The sequence below is a fragment of the Physella acuta genome, unplaced genomic scaffold (genome assembly GCF_028476545.2).
Source record: "Physella acuta isolate Inbredline_101_S28 unplaced genomic scaffold, ASM2847654v3 ptg000897l, whole genome shotgun sequence".
Taxonomy (NCBI): domain Eukaryota; kingdom Metazoa; phylum Mollusca; class Gastropoda; family Physidae; genus Physella; species Physella acuta.
The window spans coordinates 408,133-429,681 of record NW_026732414.1 but is presented as its reverse complement, the minus strand read 5'-3'; the positions used below and the strand labels follow the sequence as shown (position 1 = coordinate 429,681).

Sequence of the window (21,549 nt, the reverse complement as noted above, 5' to 3'; positions counted from 1 at the left end):
ATGGAGTCATATGACTTATGCCAGAGATGCTTCAGAGAAGTGGACGAGCTAATCTTCAACCACTCTCCACTATTATCATCTTTTCTTAGTAGATTTCTTATAATGACCTCGGCATACAAGGGGACAGTGTGGTCAGCAATATGCCCAGCCCCCTATGTTTCCCTAATGTGAGTGAGGTACCCATCAGAGTTGAGAGAGGGACGTTCTACTGATTTGAACCTGATTCAAACTAAAGACTGTCGGGTTAACAGTCTAGCTTTGGCCATGCAACGTTAACAAGATGAGAAAGATTTTTAAAAATCACGAAATATTTAACTTTGGTTTTATTTCACAACACAGAAAAAATGATCTTTGGTTTGTGCTCAAGTAATGTTGTAGTTGTATGCTTGGGTAGAATCGAACTATACAAATAATGGACATTGGTCAGACAGAAAAGTTGAGTCCGTCTGATGGATTAGGACCTGCGTGTGTTGTTGTACGTCCACGCAGATTGGCTGCTAGATATTGCACTTTGATCTCTTCGACAATCAACATCCTGTTCAACGATTGCCTCTCCTTGTTTAGAAAATCAAATAAAATCCTGATGAACTGAGAATTACATATTTACAAATAAAAAAATCTCCACGTTGCTGTGAATTCTCCCACCACTGGGGGGGGGGGGGGGGGGGGAGGAACGTCTGCTGAACCGTGAGACCTGTGTTAACAATGGAGGCCACTGACCAGCTAACTCTGCTTCTCTTTGAGCGCCAGTGTACAGGAGTCGTAGATGTTGCAGAGCGGGATGAAGAAGAAGGGGGCGTAGGCCGAGCAGAGTTTGAGCCGCTCCACCGGGCTCCGTGGGGCGGGGTCGGCGTACGCGCTGAAGTCTGCAGCCAGGGCCGTGCACCATATGGCCAGGACGGCCGTCACCGTGTGCACACCGTACAATATGGACGGCAGGACGACAGCCGGCTTCTTCATGGCACCTGGCGATACACGGCATGGTACAAATAGGCATGTCTTCAAGGGTTTAGAATATATGGTTACATAAATTTAAAACAGGCATTTTGTTTAATATATGGTTACCAGTTACAAATAAACAGTTAGGGGTCATCCATAAATGACATCACGTTTTTTTGAAGATTTTTACCCCTCCCCTCCGTCACACGTCGTCACAAAAATCCAGACCCCCCCCCCCCTAAAATGACGTCACACCACAGCCTACAACCCCCCCCCCCTCAAAATAGCTGTTGAATTTTGCTTAAAACATCGATATTTTGATCAATTCTTATTACAATTATTAATAAACCGGGAGTGATCTCCCCTAAACTTTCTTGAATATTCTTATATAACTTGGAATATAGACATGATTTTTAATTACTTAAACTTTTAAAAATAGAATAAAATCTCATAGAAAAAGAATTGCGCACCAAGCAAACGCCAAAACAAAATGTGCATAATAGTGCGCAATATTATTTGTACTTTATAAATTTACATGCGTTTTTGAGAAATCGGAAATAGCGTAAATTAGTACTTCCGGTCAACGAAAATTACTCAAAATTTGACAGAAGGTAGAGAATTAGATCTTTTACTTACATGTGAAATTTCATTTATCTATCTGAAATAGTACTCAAGTGATAGGCTTTTGAAAAATTCAAAGTAGGAAAAGTACCACTTCCGGTTATCGGAAATCGCTCAAAAGTTGATACGGATCTACAATTTTGATAAAATACTTATATATAAAATTTCATCAACTAAGCTGTAACGGTACTCAAGTTATCGTGTTTACACACAGACACAGACACACAGACATACGGACAAGATTGCAAAATTATGTTTTTCCGTATCAGTGAGGTGTAAAACGTCGAGATTTGTAAAAATCTCGATTTTTTTTTCACGATTACAAGACTTTCTCTATACTTCGTATATACGAGAAAGTAAAAACGCTATCTAAAACGCGAAATAACGGCTAAAACTCGTTTTCTAACATTGCTTTTTATAATGCAAAAAAGTGACGTCATACCATCTGAACCCCCCCCCTCCCCCCTACGAGTGTGATATCATTTATGGACGACGCCTTACATATAAACAGTTACTAATTAACAGTTACAAATAAACATTTACATATAAACAGTTACAAATAAACAGTTACATATAAACATTTACATATAAACAGTTACAAATAAACAGTTACATATAAACAGTTACATATAAACAGTTACTAATAAACAGTTAGATATAAACAGTTACATATAAACAGTTACAAATAAACAGTTACAAATAAACATATAATAAGTGCATATCTTCAAAATAATTTATTATGAATTTTCAAAATTTGGGTTCGTTCAAAACACTTAATTTTGGGGATTTTTGGGGGCATTAAAACTAGGGTTTTTAATGGACCCACAATTTGAAAATTCATAAAAAATTAGAAGAAAAAATTGGAAGAAGATTATGAATTGATTGTTTATTGGGCTTAAAACATAATATTTTATTAATGGTGGAAAACCTACGAAGGGGTTAATTTTTCAAGATGGCCGAAGTTGTCATAGTTACCAAGATTTTTCCAGGAATTTTTTTTTTAGTGGAGATGCATATGCGGATGTATCTTAATAAAACTGTAAAGAAATAACTGTTTTTAACGAGTATTAAAGAAGTTTTTTTTTACCGGAGCCTCCCCCCTTAATAAGTGTTGCCTAGGGCGCTAAATAACCTGGCGCCGGCACTGGGTACATATATTGTTGCTGGTGTCTGGCGCTCAGCCATGAGAGGTCAAAGGTCGCACATTTATAAATGCAATTTTCTTACCGTAGTAGTAGCAATAGGCAGCCCAGAAGAAGAAGGGCAGCTCTATAGAGTGCTCCAGCAGGCAGATGGACAGGTACCAGGGGTGGCCCCAGGGGTTGGCCAGGAAAGGGTCCCTGTAGGACTCAAGGTAATGCTGGCGTAGGGATCTGAGCTGAGGACACAAAGGTTGGTTCAAACAGGAGCTTAAGTCAGCTCTGAGCTTATGTCAGCTCTGAGCTTATGTCAGCTCTGAGCTTATGTCAGCTCTGAGCTTATGTCAGCTCTGAGCTTATGTCAGCTGGGAGCTTATGTCAGATGGGAGAGTTCAGTTTCTTTCAGATATCCCCCCCCCCTACCCCGGAACGAAATAGTATTTTTGTTAGGTTAGCTTTGCATGTCGTCCCTAAAATGTAAAATTTTATCAGCGTCCGTCCCTCTCTGGCAAATTTAGAGAGACAGATGATCTAAAGGTGAACTACAGAGAGACGGATGATCTAAAGGTGAACTACAGAGAGACGGATGATCTAAAGGTGAAATACAGAGAGACTGGTGATCTAAAGGTGAAATACAGAGAGACGGGTGATCTAAAGGTGAACTACAGAGAGACGGATGATCTAGAGGCCTACTCACAAATCCTGGGTAGAAATATTCCGGCAAAAGCCCTTGGCTGTCGAATAAAATTGTGGATGGGATTTGCATGAAGAAATAACCAAAGAACAGGTAATCAATTTTCCTGTGGTCGCTACCAGGGGGCGCCATCTCCACTGAAATAAAAAAAGTCACAAGACCTATTGAAGTAGGGTTGTGAAATTATTTTAGCAGCTGTTTTAATTTGCAGCGTAAATAAAAACCACACTTTGTGACGGGCGATAAATTGTGTACTAGGTGAGCTGTTTTAAGGTGCTTATCAGTCGTTGCAGGATTTTGACGAAGGTGCTTTTAATAGGATCTTTATATATATACGAGCCGACCCGCGGCGTATCATACGCCGCTATTTAGTTGTTTTATTTTCTACTTTTTAGTAATTCATAATTTGTGAATTCGACAGTACCAATGCTGCCACTGAAAATATTTGCTTTATAACACTAAAATCCTCCTTCATTGTGTTGAGCTAAGGTTTGCGTTTGTGTTGATGTTTGCCTTTGTGTTTGCGGTTATGTTTGCGTTTATGTTTGTGTTTGCGTTTTTGTTTAAGTTTGCGTTTGCTTTTGTGTTTCTGATTGCGTTTGCGTTTTTTTTTGCGTTGTTTGTGTTGGCGTTTGTGTTTGCTTTTGTGTTAACGCTTATGTTTTCGTTTATGTTTTGTTTTTGCTTGCTTATGTGTTTTTGTTTGTGTTTGCGCTTGTGTTCTGGTTGTGGTTGGTTGTGGTTAGGTTAATATGAAATGTAATATATTTCCTAAATCCGGACGATGCCGGGTAGTTGCTGCTTAATAAACATACAAGACACAGAAGCAAGTGCAGTGCCTGACTGTGATGGCTAGTATGTATATATATATATATATATATATATATATATATATATATATATATATATATATATATATATATATATATATATATATATATATATATATATGCCTATATTTATTTATTTATATAGATATAAATCTAATATATAAAGTTCAAATCTGTATGTTTGTAAAATGTTTGCAATCGAGGATTACAAAGGAATATAAAAAACAACGAAAAAAACGATACTTCCATGGATTTAAGTGTTTGATTATTATAGTGCTCATGGTCTAAATTAATGAGTTAAAAAATTACTATTGAAAGTCTTTAAAAACAATTTTCCTTTTATATACTTAGAATAATAATTTTCAATTATGAATATTACATAAAATTAAAACAAAAGTGTATCAACGTTTATAAAATTTCTAAAATTGTGTCTGAAATGTATTTGCATTTTGTCCTTTAGTTCTCATAACGTCCCTTGAATTGGAAAACACAGTTAATTCCCTTTAAAAAAACCATTAACTCGGGGGGAGAAAGAATTTACTTTTTAATACGTTATTTTGGTGTTAGGAAAAAAATAATTACATAATTAGGGGGGATTGATTAAGTGCAATGTTATTAGTATTTTTAATACTGCCTTTTATTTATTCCATACACTGAACGTACTGTTTTCTTCTGATTATTTTTTTTAAAATCAATAACATTTAATAAGCCAGGTCCTACAAATCCTATATGTTTATTTCTTTCCATTTACGGATAAGCTTGGAGTATTATAATTTTGTTCACTAAATTGAAACAGGCGCGTCCGCCGGCGCCCCTGCACGGTTCGATTTGGCGCCCCGGGCTATCATGTGAGCGCTATGGTGCATAATTTCGTTTTAAACAGTGCGATAGACTATGGATAAGAAAGGTTACTATAGTCTTTAAGTGAATCAAATCTGGGCGTTCTCCGGCACCCCGAAAGGGTGCTATTCGGCGCCCCGGGCCTTCCCGTGTTCGCGTAAGTGAGTTCAAAAGACTATGAATAAGTTGGGTACTATAGTCGTTTACTAAGTTGAATCAGGCGGTTACGCCGCACGTCGTCATGGTGTGATTTGGCGCCCCGGGCTAGACTTTGGACACTTTGAGTTTATCTTTGCGTTTGTGTTTTCTTTGTGTTTGAGTTTGGGTTTGCGTTTGTGGTTGTGTTGACGTTTGGATTTGGGTTTGGGTTTTGCTTTTTTTCTTTGCGTTTGTGTTTTCGTTTGCTTTTTTCTTTGCGTTTGTGTTTTCTTTGTGTTTGTGGTTGTTTTTGTGTTTGCTTTTTTGTTTTCGTTTGTGTTTGTATTTGTATTTGTGACGTTTGCGTTGTTTTTTTTTTGGTGTGTTTTGGTTTTGTTTGTTTGTGGTTGGGTTGGTGTTTGCGTTTGGATTTGTTTACTTTTTTGTTTGCGTTAGTGTTTCTGTTTTCTTTGTGTTTGTGGTTGGGTTTGTCTTTGCGTTTGTTTTTGTGCTTTCGTTTGTGTTTGTTTTGTGTTAGTGTTATGTTTGTGTTTTTTTGTGTGTTTTGGTTGGTTGTGGTTAGGGTGGGCAATGCCTGATAAATGCTGATTACTAAACACACAAGTTATGGTCCTTTACAGATACGTTTTTCAGAGATGCCAGTGCAGGGCCTGGCCGGCTAGTATAAGTATAAACTATATTATTAACACTAATAATAAAATACGTAACACAGCAAAAGCGTTACAACACGGCAAGAATTGAAACAATAAAAACACAAATCGACTCGAAACAAAACGATTCCTTTACACAATACAGCATTTATATCAGGGATGCAGCATTTCTCGCTTTCTTTTATTCTTTTATGGACAGTTAATTGGGTGTATTGGCATCCATGTTTTAGTTTGTTCAATTCTTATCCACTAAAATCGAAAGTTAAACAAACTTTAAATCGACAACTTTTCAGTACACATAAACTCCCCAGTTTTATTTCAGTGTAGCTTTGATAAAAAGTATGTTTTCTTGTTTTTAATGTCTTTTAGTTTGTTATGGTAACCGGTAAACAATTTCATACTTCCTTTTGTACCAAAGATATAAACTTTTTCTGTTGACTAAATGTTTTGATTCGTAGCGTTTAAAAAGTTTGTTTATAAGACGTGCTAGTTAGTGCTGTAGAAAAAAAAACCCGGGAGTGATCTCCCCTAAAATTTCTCGAATATTCTTATATAATATATATAACACTACGGGGGATGGCAACTCGGGATATAGACATGATTTTCAATGCATTTTTAATTGCTTACACTTTTTAAAATAGAATACAATCTCGTAGAAAAAAAATAAATGCGCCCCAAGTGAACGCCAAACAATCTGTGTATAATAGTGCGCAATATTATTAGTACTTTATAAATTTACATGCGTTTTTTGAGAAATCGGTAATAGCGTTAATTACTACTTCCAGTCAACGGAAATTACTCAAAATTTGACAGAAGGCAGAGAATTAGATCTTTTACTTACATGTAAAATTTCATTTATCTGTCTAAAACAGTCAACTCATTATATTGTCATGAGCGAACGCTGGTCCGGACTATGTTATTTTTAGTGAGCGTCGGCTTTCTATAAACAATGTCTGGGTAGGAGGTGATGACAGCTGGTATTTATTCATAAGCGTGTGCCCGTTTTTTTTTTTCTTTTTAAACAAGCTTGCAATGCAAACATTTAGGCATTTGGGGTTTTAGTAAAGAAAAACAAACAAATACGCTGTCAAGTTAACTAACTAGGCCTATGATTTTTAACAGGAAATTTTTGGGCTCCTAAACATCGGGGGCCCGCTGTTACAGCCCTCTCAGCCTCCCCTTTAATTCTCTACTGCAGGGCAGAATAGAATAACGGGAGTTTAGCTGATAAAAGTGTGGGGGGGGGAGGGTTGTGGTAGGGAGGGTTGTGGTAGGGAGGGTTGTTTCAAGGGAGGGTTGTGGTAGGGAGGGTTGTGGTAGGGAGGGTTGTTTTAAGGGAGGGTTGTGGTAGGGAGGGTTGTTTCAAGGGAGGGTTGTGGTAGGGAGGGTTGTGGTAGGGAGGGTTGTGGTAGGGAGGGTAGTTTCAAGGGAGGGTTGTGGTAGGGAGAGTTGTTTCAAGGGAGGGTTGTGGTAGGGAGGGTTGTGGGAGCTAATGAGTGCTTTGTGCTGCTGGTGACTGTTGACCTTTGTAAAACACCGGGCGGTCTAGCACACCATTTAAACCTTGCTTACGTCAGTGTGAGGCTGCTGCCCTGTGCGCATGCCCAGCTCTCCAATACATGTGTCAATGTAACAATTGTCCCCTTTAGTGCATTCAATATTCGCATTTTAAAAACTTCTTCCCCCCCCCCCCCCCCACTTCCGTCGCACCGTTCTGGTGAGTCCCGATATCAAAACAAAGCAATCAAGCGATCAGTTGTTCCCCTTGTGAAGTGCTTGCCTGCCTCAAGAGGTGGGTTCTGATTGGTCGACTGGATGGTGGGGCCAATTCATTATGTACATATGATAGGCCTACATCATGTTAGGCCTTCATCACGTTAGGCCTTCATCATGGTAGGCCTACATCATGTTAGGCCTTCATCATATTAGGCTTTAATTATGTTAGGCCTACATCATATTAGGCTTTAATCATGTTAGGCCTACATCATGTTAGGCCTTCATCATCTTAGGCCTTCATCATGTTAGGCCTTCATCATATTAGGCTTTAATCATGTTAGGCCTACATCATATTAGGCTTTAATCATGTTAGGCCTACATCATGTTAGGCCTTCATCATCTTAGGCCTTCATCATGTTAGGCCTTCATCATATTAGGCTTTAATCATGTTAGGCCTACATCATATTAGGCTTTAATCATGTTAGGCCTACATCATGTTAGGCCTTCATCATGTAAGGCCTACATCATATTAGGCTTTAATCATGTTAGGCCTACATCATGTTAGGCCTTCATCACGTTAGGTCTTCATCACGTTAGGCCTTCATCACGTTAGGTCTTCATCACGTTAGGCCTTCATCACGTTAGGCCATCACGTTAGGCCTTCATCATGTTAGGTCTTCATCATGTTAGGCCTTCATCATCTTAGGCCTACATCATGTTAGGCCTACATCATATTAGGCCTTCATCATCTTAGGCCTTCATCATGTTAGGCCTTCATCACGTTAGGCCTTCATCACGTTAGGCCTTCATCATGTTAGGCCTACATCATGTTAGGCCTTCATCATCTTAGGCCTACATCATGTTAGGCCTACATCATATTAGGTCTTCATCATGTTAGGCCTTCATCACGTTAGGCCTACATCACGTTAGGCCTTCATCACGTTAGGCCTTCATCACGTTAGGCCTACATCACGTTAGGCCTTCATCATGTTAGGCCTTCATCACGTTAGGCCTACATCACGTTAGGCCTACATGTGCTTCATGTTAGGCCTTCATTACGTTAGGCCTTCATCACGTTAGGCCTTCATCACGTTTGGCCTTCATGCGCATCATGTTAGGCCTACATCATGTTAGGCCTATATCACGTTAGGCCTACATCGTGTTAGGCCATCATCATGTTAGACCCATGACGTGTTATAGCGCCGTCTTGTCTAGCACTAAAAGCCAAACACCTGATGGTGATGAGGAGTGAGCCCCCCCCCCCCCCCCCCCCCCACACACACATGTTGAGTTAGCAGATTTTAGTTGAAACAATCACTGCCGGGCCTCATTAGAGTTGCACAGTTAATGACACATTTTTGTAGCAGACACATTTTTGTAGAAAAGTGTATCCACCAGTTGACACATTTTTGTAGAAAAGTGTATCCACCAGTTTGAAAGTTTAAATTCGGTGCAAAAACTTTGTGGATGGTGGTAAAATAGCACGACAAACTTTTATCAAGATAGGCGTGAACATGCGATACCGCGGGTGGTTTAGCAAAAGCTGAGAACTAGCAGTAAGAAATTAAGTTTACACTTCACCTCTGCACTGAGTTACAAGGCAGCTAAACAGTGCATTGATGCCTGATCTTTAAATAAACCACAAGAAATATATCATCGGCAATGATTAGAATAAATAGAACCCTGCTCGTGCGACCCCTAGCCTTTACCGCACGAAGGCCGCCACTATTTTCACATACCTTGTGTTGGAGGTTATGCTCCGACTGGTCAAGACGTCAGTTAGAGAATGGGCTGCCCACACTAGCACAAGAGCAGCGTGCAAGCGTACATGACATTCTTGGAACCAGGATGAAAATTTTCCTCCTCTCCCCTCCCCCATCAGTTGTCAGTTGCCCTCCCCGCCGTGCTATTACGTGTAATCTTGTTTGATGGGGCGGGCGGGAGGTGTAGTGGCATGTCAAAACTTCCAGGCGAATTTGTTCGTCTCTTTAGCTCGCATTTGTACTCAGCCGTGCAAATAGACATCGACCAGACGCGGATAGACTTGGTTAAATCTGATTAGCCCAAGTTTGATGTAGGCTATAGATAGGCTATAGACTTGGTTAGATCTGATTAACCCAAGTTGAATAATAGATAGACTATAGGCTTGGTTAAATCTGATTAACCCAAGTTTGATGTAGGCTATAGATAGACTATAGACTTGGTTAGATCTGATTAACCCAAGTTTGATGTAGGCTATAGATAGACTATAGGCTTGGTTAAATCTGATTAGCCCAAGTTTGATGTAGGCTATAGATAGACTATAGACTTGGTTAGATCTGATTAACCCAAGTTGAATAATAGATAGACTATAGGCTTGGTTAAATCTGATTAACCCAAGTTGAATAATAGATAGACTATAGACTTATTTCAGTCTGATTAGCCCAAGTTGATGTAGTGATAGAGCAGGGGCGTAGCGAGGGGGGGGGGGGGGGCGGGGGGTGCGGACCGCACCGGGTGACACCATTTAGGGGGGTTACACCAAGGAAAAAAATAGCAAAATATATAGAGAAAAACTCGAGGGGGGAGGGTGCAAATCGAAAACTTGAGGGGGGGTGGGGGGTGCAAATCGAAAGTTTGAGGGGGGGGGGGGGGGGTGCAAATCGAAAATTTGAAAGTTTGTCCCCCGGGAAGGGTCGCTACGCCTCTGGGGGGGGGGTGACACCCGACCTCGCTACGCCACTGAGATAGAGTATAGACTTGGTTATATCTGATTAGCTTAAGTTTGATATATAGATAGACAATAGTTTAAGGAAGATTAGTCCAAGTTTGATGTAGATATAGATTATTGATCAAGGAAGATTAGTCCTAGTTTGATGTAGATATGGATTATAGAGTAAGGAAGATTAGCCCAAGTTTGATGTATAGATAGATTATTGATCAAGGAAGATTAGGAGGGAGGTGAAGCAGAGTAGGGGATAAAGATTTAATCCATCTCTAGTTTTCTGTGCTTTGTCTTTCTTCACTATGTCTGTCTAGGGTGTATATATATATATATATATATATATATATATATATATATATATATATATATATATATATATATATATATATATATATATATATATATATGCACCTTAAGTTCTAAGACCTTCGAATCAATTTGTGCTTATTGATCGTATTAAAAGAAAATCGTATTGAAGAAGATCGTATTAAAAAGAACGTATTGAAAAAGATCATCTTGAAAAAGATCGTATTAAAAAAGATCATATTGAAAAAGATCATATTGAAAGAAAATGCAGCAACTGCTGGTCCAACTTTTGCTGCCTCTTCATTTGTAACAGAAGTGTTTATTTCTGTTGCTCAAAGATTCTCTTGTCGGCAGACGACATGACCCCCCATCTTGGCATCCAAACAATAAAGCGCGAGCTGGTTTTTTGCTTAGCCGACATTTTCTGTCTCGTCGGTATAATATCATGAGTTTGTATGAGCACGAGTTTGTGTAACTATGTAACTATGACGTTTGTGTGAGCTGAAACCCTGTCACATGTTTGTGTGAACCCTGTCACATGTTTGTGGGAACCCTGTCACATGTTTGTGTGAACTGAAACCCTGTCACGTGACCTAGGTAGGGGCGGTCCACATCTCGGCACATGGCCTTGAACTTGGAGGTCTTAGATAAACACGCCCCCCCCCCCCAACCTAAGCGTTATGGAAACGAGGTCAGAGAATGAATAAAGCAACAATTCTCCGCTCACCCACCGCTCACCCACCGCTCACCCACCGCTCACCTACTGACCCCGGATCTCACTGGGTGCCACAACAATTTTGGCACAAGGATTCCAGGATCTGGCGGCGAATCGTTGGTTTCCTGGAAGTTTTATTTATTCAGGTACAACTTTTTTTTTTCTCTGCTGGCTTTACTTTTCTCCACTTTAGAGAATTACATCTTGGCTAAACTTGCCAGCTAAACTTGCCAGCTAAACTTGCTAGCTGAACTTGCCGGGTAAACTTGCCAGCTAAACTTGCTAGCTAAACTTGCCAGCTAAACTTGCTAGCTAAACTTGCCGGGTAAACTTGCCATTTAAGCCTGTCGTGTAATTGTGTTTCATGTGAACACGATACAATGGCATACTTCGGCCAGTGTTTCTTCCAGACTTTTTTTCTCCGTGGAGGGGTGGGGAAGGGGGGGGGGGGGGGTGTGCACTTGAAATTTTCGAGGGTGGGAGCGGACACTATTAAAAAGTATATATTTTCTATATAAATTCCATTTCGTTCGGGGGGTGGGGGGGGGGGGGGAGATGCCTGGAAGAAACACCGCTATCGGCTAATCCAAAACCTAAGTAGATCCATGCCCAGACCATTAGCTAACATATAATCCTACAAACCACGATTCGTTATTTAATTTGATGAAAGAACACAGAAAGCTACAATTGCCGTCTGCTAGCATTTTTTTACAGACGTAAACAACGCCGGGCTCTCTCGTCGTGTGGGGCGATAAGGAGATGAAAGCGGAATTTCTCAGGATAAAAAACTTGCGGAATTTCTCAGGATAAAAAACTTGCGGAATTATAAAAAACTTGCGGAATTTCTCAGGATAAAAAACTTGCGGAATTTCTCAGGATAAAAAACTTGCGGAATTTCTCAGGATAAAAAAACTTGTGGAATTTCTCAGGATAAAAAACTTGCGGAATTTCTCAGGATAAAAAACTTGCGGAATTTCTCAGGATAAAAAACTTGCGGAATTTCTCAGGATAAAAAACTTGCGGAATTTCTCAGGATAAAAAAAACTTGCGGAATTGGGAGAAAAAAATGTGGGCCGATTTGTTCTAGCGGCCCACTGGTTGTTTCATAAATAAACAGATCATATCAGACCAGATTCTAGAACAATCGCATGAGGCAATTTAGGTCAGTTCTTGATGAACTCCGGTGATCTTTTTTTTCTGATAGAATAGCATCTCCATGCCTGCCGATTATTGATTTTATAAAGAACAAATCTTTAAACATAAGTGCGAATTATAAAATATAGCAAGCAAAATACACTCAGCTTAGCAAAGATCTTAAAACTTACATTCAGTCTATGAAAAATCTTTCAATTTCTTTGGTAGACACCTTACACTAAGTATATAATCCTCTGCTAGCAATGTGCACGCTAATGAATAAATTGCACTAAGCCAGGTGTCGGCAACCTGCGGCTCGCGAGCCGCATGCGGCTCTTTTGATGTCAGGATGCGGCTCGCCAGTTAAATAATAATTATATTATTTTATTTTCATAACTCATAAAAATATTATACTGTAAAAAAACAACTTTAAACAAGATAAAAACACAAAGAATAGGTGGAGTAGAGTGTATGCTGACAGCTGCTTGGGCACAAGGCCCAGTCCCACAACTGTGCTGTGGTCAGCCCCGTGGCAGTGGTTCCATGCTTTCCATTACCGAAGTGTACATTTTATTTATTTTTACTTTCTCGTATATACGTAGTATAGAGAAAGTATTGTAATCGTGCAGAAAAAAAAATCGAGATTTTTTGGAATATTATCAATAGTAATTGTTATTTTATTCAAAAATCATTTGTGTAAGTGTCAGTGTGCATTAATTTGATTTGAGTGACAGAGTTTTTTACTTTCTCGTATATACGAAGTATAGAGAAAGTCTTGTAATCGTGCAAAAAAAATAAAATCGAGATTTTTACAAATCTCGACGTTTTACACCTCACTGATACGGAAAAACATAATTTTGCAATCTTGTCCGTGTGTCTGTGTGTGTGTGTGTGTGTGTGTGTCTGTAAACACGATAACTTGAGTACCGTTACAGCTAGGTTGATGAAATTTCATATATAAGTATTTTATCAAAATCGTAGATCCCTATCAACTTTTGAGCGATTTCCGATATCCGGAAGTGGTACTTTTTCTACTTTGAATTTTTCAAAAGCCTATAACTTGAGTACTATTTCAGATAGATAAATGAAATTTCACATGTAAGTAAAAGATCTAATTCTCTACCTTCTGACAAATTTTCAGTAATTTCCGTTGACCGGAAGTACTAATTTACGCTATTTCCGATTTCTCTAAAAACGCATGTAAATTTATAAAGTACTAATAATATTGCGCACTATTATGAACATCTTTATTTGGCGTTCGCTTGGTGCGCAATACTTTTTTCTATGAGATTCTATTCTATTTTAAAAAGTTTAAGTATTTAAAATGGATAAAAAATCATAACTATATCCCGAGTTCCCATCCCCTATTGTTTTATATAAGAATACTAGCCGTCCCGGCCAGGCCCTGCTCTGGCTTCTGTGAAAAACCTTTCTGTTAAAGACCATCACCTGTGAGTTTAGTAATCATCATAAACCCGGCATTGCCCACCCAAACCACAACCAACCAAAACCAAAACGATCAAAACGCAAACATAACGCTAACACAATTACAAATACAAACGAAAACAAAAACCTAACAACAAATCCAACCACAACCACAAACACCAATACAAACACAAAGAAAAAACAAACAAAAAAGCAAACGAAAACAAAAACCTAACAACAAACCCAACCACAACCACAAACACCAATGGAAACACAAAGAAAAAAACAAACGAAAAAGCAAACGAAAACAAACCAAATCCAAACGCAAAACCAACCAAAAAGACAAATACAAACCCAAAGAAAAAAACACAAACAAAAACGAAAAAAGAAAGAAAAAAAAACGAACCAAATCAAACCGCAACCACTAACGCAAACCCAACCTAAACACAAAGAAAACTAACGCGAACATAAACGCAACGTGCTCACAGTCTAGTCCGGGGCGGAATCGCCTGTTTTAGCTTAATAAACGACTGTAGTACCCCAACTTATTCATAGTCTTTTGCACTCACTTAAACGAACGCGCCTGTTTCAATTTAATGAACAATTATAATACTCCAAGCTTATCCGTAAAATACCTACAACATTTGCACTTGATCAATCCCCGCTAATTATGTAATTATTTTTTTTCCCAACACCAAAACAAAGTAATAAAAAGTAAATTCTTTTCCACTAATGCAGGGGTCGGCAACCTGCGGCTCGCGAGCCGCATGCGGCTCTTTTGATATCAAGATGCGGCTCTCCAGCTCCATGAAGAAATACTAATAATCTTAATAAAAAATAAAATATTTGAAATAAAAAAATGTTAGTGGCTCTTTAAAACCAGGGAAATTTTGAAAATTGGAACTTTTGGCTCTTCCGCTTCAAAAGGTTGCCGACCCCTGCACTAATGCAATGGTTTATAAAGGGAAGTAATTGTGTTTTCCTAATTTATCAAAGGGAAGTAAGTGCTATAGGACTAAATAAAGACATAATTAGAATTTTTGTAAAAGATGATATTTTTTTTAAACTTGTGTTTAATGAACATGCCGAAACTTATTACTATCAGTTTGATAAATGAAAATTATTTCCCAAAACTTTCAATATTAATTTTTTAACTCATAAATTTAGACCATACGGACTTTAATTATCTAACACTTAAATCCATTAAAGATCCACGACAAACATATCTGTTACATACAGAAATGAGCTTTATAAATTAGACTAGCCGTCCCGGCCAGGCTCTGCTCTGGCTTCTGTGAAAAACCTTTCTGTTAAAGACCATTACCTGTGTGTTTAGTAATCATCATAAACCCGGCATTGCCCACCCAAACCACAACCAACCAAAACAACAAAACGCCAACATAACGCTAACACAATTACAAATACAAACGAAAACAAAAACCTAACAACAAACCCAACCACAACCACAAACACCAATACAAACACAAAGAAAAAACAAACAAAAAAGCAAACGAAAACAAAAACCTAACAACAAACCCAACCACAAACACCAATACCAACAAAAAAAAAACAACGAAAAAGCAAACGAAAACAAACCAAATCCAAACGCAAAACCAACCAAAAACACAAATACAAACCCAAAGAAAAAAAACACAAACAAAAACGAAAAAAGAAAGAATAAAAACGAACAAAATCAAAACGCAAACACTAACGCAAACCCACCTAAACACAAAGAAAACACTAACGCGAACATAAACGCCCGGGGCGGAATCACCTGTTTTAGCTTAATGAACGACTATAGTACCCCAACTTATTCATAGTCTTTTGCACTCACTTAAACGAACGCGCCTGTTTCAATTTAATGAACAATTATAATACTCCAAGCTTATCCGTAAAATACCTACAACATTTGCACTTGATCAATCCCCGCTAATTATGTAATTATTTTTTTTCCCAACACCAAAGCAAAGTAATTAAAAAGTAAATTCTTTTCCACAAAATGCAATGGTTTTATAAAGGGAAGTAATTGTGTTTTCCTAATTTATCAAAGGGAAGTAAGTGCTATAGGACTAAATAAAGACATAATTAGAATTTTTGTAAAAGATGATATTTTTTTAAAACTTGTGTTTAATGAACATGCCGACAATTATTACTATAATTTGAAAAATGAAAATTATTTCCCAACACTTTCAATAGTAATTTGTTTAACTCATAAATTTAGACAAATGCGCACGATGATTGTCTAACACTTAAATCCATCCAAGACCAACGACAAACATATGCGTTACATACAGAACTGAGCTTTATATATTAGATTCAAAAAAGTTTAGGGGAGATCACTCTCGATTTATTAGTTAGTAGCTTCTAAATTTGGTAGGGATAGTTATAGTTATACAATTTGATTTTATTATCCTAGCAGAGCTAGCTAAAATACTTTATATTTATTAAACATGTGTATGTTTTTATATGAATAAATATTATTTCATACTAAAACCAATTTATTTTAAATTTATTTACCTAATCCTAATCAAATACTAGACTCTATAATATTTTTAAAAATATTGTAAGTGGCTCTTTAAAACCTGGAAGATTTTTTGCACTAAGCGAACAGCTTGCTTCATTATTAGTTTATAATTAAGTGACATATCTAAGGGAGGCTGTTGTTGAGTCAGGGAGACATTCAGACCAGCGTCTTACAATCAATGTGTCAGTTGTTCCCCACCAGATCATGTAAACATTCAACAAGGGCAGAGACACGATGTACAAGCGGGCAGAGGCACTTTAAAGATGTTCAGGCAGACGGGCAGGGACACTTTAAAGATGTACAGACGGGCAGAGGAACTTTAAATATGTACAGACGGGCAGAGACACTTTAAAGATTACAGACGGGCAGAGACACTTTAAAGATGTACAGACGGGCAGAGGCACTTTAAAGATGTGCAGACGGGCAGAGGCACTTTAAAGATGTGCAGACGGGCAGAGGCACTTTAAAGATGTACAGACGGGCAGAGGAACTTTAAAGATGTACAGACGGGCAGAGGAACTTTAAAGTAACCTTTAGCCTATACGCATGATCAAAGACAGTCCGCCCCCCCCCCCCCTCCCCCCACCTTCCGGTGAAAAATGTCTGAAATCATACTCACACAAATCAGTCAGTCTCCCCATTGGTTGGAGAAATTTAAATCGATGATTCAAGCGACAATTACTTCCACAAAAAAACAACAGACCAAAGCCGAATCAGCCTTGAGTTTTTAAAAAAAAATCTGATAGTTTAAAAAACTAAACCGGCTTTGTCTACATGAACCGTCGCTGGGATAATTTAGTCACCAGCTCGCGGGTTTTTAAAGCAACCAATATCCTGTGTTGGCATCCGACCTAATCAAGGGTCAGAGGTCATCTTGCCACGAGTGGTCTCCCGCCTGTGACCTAATCCAGGGCGTCGTCCATGCCAACAATGATGTCGAGAGGGCTAAAGCCGAGCTAATTCAAGCGCAGCTCATTAGCTCATCGCAACATTCGAATAATTATTTAAAGCTCCCGACAAACTGGACGTGGGAACTCTTGGCTTTAGAGCGAGTGACGTCTTCAGACGGATCTCCTAGTTCTAAAAATAACTTTAAGGTGGACTCTGCAATCTGGCTGCAGTGAGTGGATTTGCAATTCATTCAACAATCACTTCTAAAAATAGCAAGCTCCGCCCACGTGACCTTCCTACTGGCCGGATGTACAAACATAACTGGCATTGTGTACTTAAGTATAACAATTGTATTAGCCCAACATAACATCAGTGCTATTTATAGCAATACCAAATGTATATTTAACTAACAGTCCCGCCAGGCTTTCACCTGACTGGGGGGGGGGGGGGGAGATTTATTCGTCACCTCCCGTTAGCAGCGTCTTTATGATCAGAGCAGGCATTTCTTCGGGAAAATATCAAGCGCCCCCCCCCCCTCGATAATAAAGTCTAAAAGATACACAGCTGTATGACCAGAGGCGTAGGACCCTTCCCGGCGCCCGGGGACAAACTTTCGATTTACGCCACCACCCCCTCCCCCTCAAGATTTTGATTTGCACTCCCCCCCCCTCAAATGTTCGATTTGCACCCCCTCTCAAGCTTTCAATTTATTTTTCCAACCCATTTTGGCACCCCCTAAGGTCGACGCCCGGGGACATATGTCCCCCCGCCCCCCCCCCCCCCCCCCCGCTACGCCTCTGTGTATGACTAGTCTACCATTAGACCAGTACTATCCGGATCACTCTATTCTGACGTCAGGAAATCAACGCTGATTTTTTTTCCGGTTGAACTACGTTCCTGACATATTTTTGTGCGCTAACCATGTCCACTCATACAGCATACACATACAGTTGACTTATACATAGCCTACACATGCACTTAAAGTTGACTTATACATACACATGCACTTGCTGTTGACTTATACATAGCCTACACATGCACTTGCTGTTGACTTATACATAGCCTACACATACACTTGCTGTTGACTTATACATAGCCTACACATACACTTGCTGTTGACTTATACATAGCCTACACATGCACTTGCTGTTGACTTATACATAGCCTACACATGCACTTGCTGTTGACTTATACATAGCCTACACATGCACTTGCTGTTGACTTATACATAGCCTACACATGCACTTGCTGTTCAATGCTTCAATCCGGTCGTCATTTTATCCGGACTAGGATGAGCAAACAATCCGGACAAATAATCTTTGTCGCAAGATGTCCGGTGTTGACGGAAACAAAATGGCGTCTAGAGTAGAGCAAAACAGGTTAGCTCACCCCATGTGTTTTATAGCTCTAAATTACGTACTGTGTCACGTGGGATGGTTGGTACCTGGCCTGTTGTGTCACGTGGGATGGTTGGTACCTGGCCTGTTGTGTCACGTGGGATACATACAAATATTATACACATGTTGTTCACAGCACACCCACTCCCTGTTCCCATATATCTTGGCTACGCCCATAATGAGGAGATCAAGTATTTTAGTACAGTTATTTTCTTATTTCATTACCAGCATCCGTAAAGGGTTACCTGCCCTAATTAAGTCCTTAAGTAAGTTCATTAGTACCGGCCGTTGAGTAGGTTAACAGACGACCGTGTCAACTCCAGTGTTTCTTCCGGAGAGAGTCTACCGCCCCCCCCCCCCAACGAAATGGAATTTATATAGCATAATATATACTTTTGATAGTGTTCCGTCCCCCCCCCCCCGGAGAAAAAGTCTGGAAGAAACACTGGTCAACTCACGTGACATTCACTGGTCAACTCACGTGACATTCACTGGTCAACTCACGTGACCTTCACTGGTCAACTCACATGACCTTCACACCCACAGACAGACTACAGCGTCCACCACCCGCGGCCCCTGCAGTAGTGTAACAGGTGATACCTTTACGGTCACCAAGGTGTGTTCTACCTCCCTGTTATTATTGTAACTGTTTCTTCCAGACTTTTTTCTCCGGGGTGGGGGGGGGGGCAGTTGATATTTTGCGGGGGGGGGGCGGTCTACATTTTCCGGGGGAAGGGGGGAAACTAGTAAATGGATATGTTTACTATATAAATTCCATCTCATTCGGGGGAGGGGGGCGGTAGACTTTCTCCCCCCCCCCCCCGAAGAGATGCCTGAAAGAAACTCTATTTTGTGTGATGAACGTACACTCAAGACTTTCATACAACACGCTCTGTAGACAAACCCGCGCCACAAGAATATACAATTCGAGCCGGTCCGCGGCATATCATACGCCGCTATTTAGTTGTTGTTTTTTCTACTTTACAGTAATTCATAATTTGTGAATTCGACAGTACGAACGCTGCCACTAAAAATATTTCTTTAAAACACTATAAGTAGCTCATTAAGGACGATACCCCCCCCCCCTTCACCGTCCCCCCCCCCCCAGGGGCGGAACTACAGTGCCGCCAGACCCCGCAATGCGGGGGGGCCCACGCCGTTTAGGGGGCCCACAGCCGCCCATAATCATTTTTTTATAGTTAAAATTAATTTTCTTTTTTGACCTGATGGTTGTTTTGAAAAAAGAATACTGTAGCTGCGGTTGGAGTATATTTATTCTATAGACACCATCCCACGCTCTTGTATATTCTTTTTCCTACAATCAAACACACGCTGTTGTCGGCAAATTCTTTTGAAAAAACATCAATTGCGCGAGAGGCCGCTAGATATTAAGACGGCTTTTTGAGACCATCCCAAATTTGGTACTGATGGATAAAAGCACATCAGTGCTTTGTTGTCCCTTTTAAGTTCCTTTCTGAGGCCTCCCCTCCCGCTCTTAGCCTTACAAGAAGCGAATAGATAGCGCCTCAACAACTAAGCTGGCTCGTATTGGTGGTAGTGTAGACAAGCTAACGCTCCAACAACTAATATCCAAGAAATAAAGTGCCGACATTGTTTACGTTTAATAACCACTGTTCTAGAAAACAAGGCAAACGTCTCAAATAAATACACGAATGATAGCGTGTTATATATATATATATATATATATATATATATATATATATATATATATATATATATATATATATATATATTAGTTTCGTCACTGGAACCTTGTAAATAACAAACAGATAACAGATCTAATACAGCAGTGATGTTATATAGTAGCTAAGACATGCTGTTGTGTAAAAAAATATTTTTAAAATATATACACATTAGCTGTAGTGTGAAAGATAGGCAAACGCTCAAACCACTTCCATAAATTATTTCCCTTTTTCAAATAGTCAAATAGGGTTGCTCAAAAGCTCTTTTTAATAGATTTGTAATAATCAAATTAAACAGCAATTACTGGTCTTAATTATTATTTTAAAAAAAACAAGTACTAAAGAATAGTATAGTATAAAAATGAAACGTAGATAAAATTAATAATATTAATACAAAAAACATAAAAATAAACATAACACGAGACACCATTACTTATACAAAGCTTCATGATTGATATACTTTTGACCGACTTAATGATTAGAAGTATTAAACATAAATGAAAACAGATTTTCAAAACAGACCAATGCACTCATATGTATGTATGTATATAAATATATATATATATATATATATATATATATATATATATATATATATATATATATATATATATATATATATATATATATATATATACATATATGGGGGGCCCAAAAAATTTTTTTGCGGGGTGGCCCATTTTATCTAGTTCCGCCACTGCCCCCCCCCTCCGTTAAAGTAAACTCCACTTAGTTACCCCCCCCCCCCTACGTTTAAAATCTTTTCAAACTAAATTATCTGCCCCTAATAGTCGTCACTAAACCCGGCTCTGCTTGTAAACATTTAGCGTGAACCACAGCTCACCAGACCATGTAGGGGAGGGGGTGGTAGGGAGCGCGCTTACAGCTTGTTTTCAAGCGTCTCCCAGAAGAGAATTATATATAGATCTAGATAGATAGATAGATAGATAGATAGCCCAGCGCTATTTACAGTTCAATAACTCACTTTAGAAAACTAGGGCATGTCTAAACTACACTAGATCTATATTGAATCGTTATAAAAAAAAATACGAGCCGACCCGCGGCGTATCATACGCCGCTATTTATTAGTTGTTTTATTTTCTACTTTTCAGTAATTCATAATTTGTGAATTCGACAGTACCACTGCTGTCACTGAACATAT

The 21,549-nt window shown here is 39.1% G+C and overlaps 1 protein-coding gene across 1 annotated transcript; it reads right to left on the bottom strand.

Moving 5' to 3' along the window:
* Window positions 1–659: 659 nt before the first annotated feature.
* Window positions 660–6,303, bottom strand: LOC131952992 (sigma intracellular receptor 2). Its single transcript, XM_059315968.1, has 4 exons — window positions 6,274–6,303; window positions 3,397–3,530; window positions 2,788–2,938; window positions 660–965 (listed from the first exon to the last, which is right to left on the bottom strand). Coding segments are annotated over exons 1-4 (528 nt in total). The 5' UTR covers window positions 6,275–6,303; the 3' UTR covers window positions 660–723.
* Window positions 6,304–21,549: the final 15,246 nt, after the last annotated feature.